We start from the raw sequence: 2,329 nt of genomic DNA on the forward strand, positions 1-2,329 counted from the left end.
GAGGACAATGAAAGAGTATAAATAAATTTCGGAAAACGAAAAAATTGCGAAAATCGTTCTAACAGTCGTTAATGGACGAGGAGGGATAATTTCGAGGAGGAGGAGGGTTTTGTTGGAGAAGCGACAACGTCAATTTGCCACTCGTTAACGAAGGATCGTTCTCGTTTGGCCGACAATGAGGGATATGAGAATACGATTGAGGGTAAATAGTGTTGGTTGACTGCGGTTGGGTCGATTGGATCGTTGGATAATGAGCACGCAGTGGTGACGATGCTTTTGCTGATTCCAGAAGAACGTTCGATGCGCTCGTTGACGGATGGAAGAGGCTCTTCTCGCTTGCTTTATAATAACGTTAACGAAATTGAACGATGGAGGACTTGAACCTCGACGAGTGATCGTTTAATCGGGCTAGTGAAATCTTGATCACATTCATATCGAGTATTGGATTATTTTGGATATTGTTTCGAAAAAAAAAAAAAAGATTTTACTTACTAAAATTAACGATTGATCCATTGGAAAATTCAATAGAAAAGAATAATAATAATAATAATTCGAAAAAAGCGATTGGATAAACTTGAGAGATATTTGGAAAATAAATTTAATAATACATCGTCGAGTTGATGAAAATAAGGATAAAATTAATGATAGATTGGGAAAATAACGGCCCGTCGTTAACCGGGTGTCTGATCTAAAAGGCCGTTGCACGTGGACCGGCGCTTCGAGGAGTTGTTCCGGAAAGTTGGAAGCTCTGCTAACTTTACGAGGACGGCTAACGATCGTAAAGTTCGCGCTAGCCGAGGGAAATGGAAAATGCATAAGCCAGTAAATCTTGGCCGACTTTATTTCCAGAGACAGCTGAACGTCCAAGGCTACCAGTGCAGCGCCGATCTGCGTTACGTGTTGTTTAAGCACAATGTCAAACCGGTGAGTAACGAAAGAATGATTCTCGTCATCTTGGTTAAAATGATTGCATTAAATGGTGAAGAAGAAAAGATATACGACTCGATCGAAATTTTAACTTTAAAATTATATTGTATAAGAATTGCAAAATCGGCTCCTCTTTTATTCTTATTCCATTCTATTTAATCATTTACATTTGTATCACAGAAATATAAATGTAACGAAACGAGTTCGAAATCGATTTAATTTTTTAATATTCGTTGAATTCGTAACGCGACATGTGTATACCACGAAAATTTCTTATTCTATCGCAGCTGACGCGCACGCGATTGGGTCATGAATATTTCCAAATATCCGACTTTTTGTCAACACATGTTCACTACAAGTGTCGTCGTCGTTATGCACAACCATTTTATGCATTTTTCACGATCGAACCACTTTTGATTTATAATTATTGACAAGAAAATTTTCTCCTTAAAATAACAAAATCTCCATTCGTTTTCAGGTGTACAGGAATACCTTCACCGCTTACTACACAGTCTACGACGTCACGAACGAGTAAGCAAGCTTTCCAACCCCTTTTCTCCCGAATTTCACGTAATAATTCCGCTTCTGCTTCATCATCTTTCTTCTCCAGCCACCACACGCCTCTCCGTCTGCACACATCGCGGGGGATGCAGCAAACGCGGCTGCAACACGCCGCCTGGTTGGGCAACACGTCCGGCATCCTGATGATATCCGAGAACGACATCTACGTGAGGATAGCGCCCTCGGCGGCAGAGGACGCGAGGATAACCGACACAGGTTTACCCGGGGTGATTTACAACGGGGTGCCGGACTGGTTGTATCAGGAGGAGGTGTTGCCGCGGCCGGAAGCAGCCTGGCCTAGCTCCGACGGGACGCACCTCCTCTTCGCCTCGTTCAACGACACCAAGGTCACTGCCCTGGAATTCCCTTGGTTCAGCACGCAGCCGGGTCAGGATGGGCCGAGCTCCAGCCCCCTGTTCACGCCTAGGAGAGGCTCCTTCCCGCCCTCGAGGTCCGTCAGATACCCCACTCCCGGCTCGCCAAATCCAGAGGTCGAATTGTGGATCATGGAGCTCGGCAACTTGACCAACTCGATCAACGGAACAGCGAACTCGACCATCCTCTCCAGGATAAGGTTGAAACCGCCAACCGCTTTGGACGGACAGTAAGTCCCGAAATATCCTCAACAAGTATCTTCTTATTAACAAGTATCTTTGTTTTCTTCTCCAACAATTTATTTCTTATTTCTGTCTCAAATATATACTTTCTTCCGATTTGATCAGATTTTCGAAAAATGAATAAAGTTTTAATTTAAAGATCGGATCAGTCGATGTTCCCTCTCTCACAGGGAATATTATCTGATATCCGCGGGTTGGGTGGGCGACGACTCGACCCAGGTGGC

The 2,329-nt window shown here is 43.8% G+C and overlaps 1 protein-coding gene across 6 annotated transcripts in view; it reads left to right on the plus strand.

Moving 5' to 3' along the window:
- The window catches only part of LOC102679619 (dipeptidyl aminopeptidase-like protein 6), a 100,626-nt gene that overhangs the window by 95,820 nt on the left and 2,477 nt on the right, over positions 1 to 2,329 (plus strand). For all 6 annotated transcript variants that reach the window (XM_006614033.2, XM_006614032.2, XM_031509716.1 and 3 more), the window contains 4 exons: positions 850 to 924; positions 1,406 to 1,458; positions 1,538 to 2,092; positions 2,276 to 2,329. In XM_006614033.2, the coding sequence (XP_006614096.1) occupies positions 850 to 924; positions 1,406 to 1,458; positions 1,538 to 2,092; positions 2,276 to 2,329 (737 nt within the window). The remainder of the gene's footprint in view (positions 1 to 849; positions 925 to 1,405; positions 1,459 to 1,537; positions 2,093 to 2,275) is intronic.

This window comes from Apis dorsata, unplaced genomic scaffold (assembly GCF_000469605.1).
Source record: "Apis dorsata unplaced genomic scaffold, Apis dorsata 1.3 scaffold_169, whole genome shotgun sequence".
NCBI lineage: Eukaryota > Metazoa > Arthropoda > Insecta > Hymenoptera > Apidae > Apis > Apis dorsata.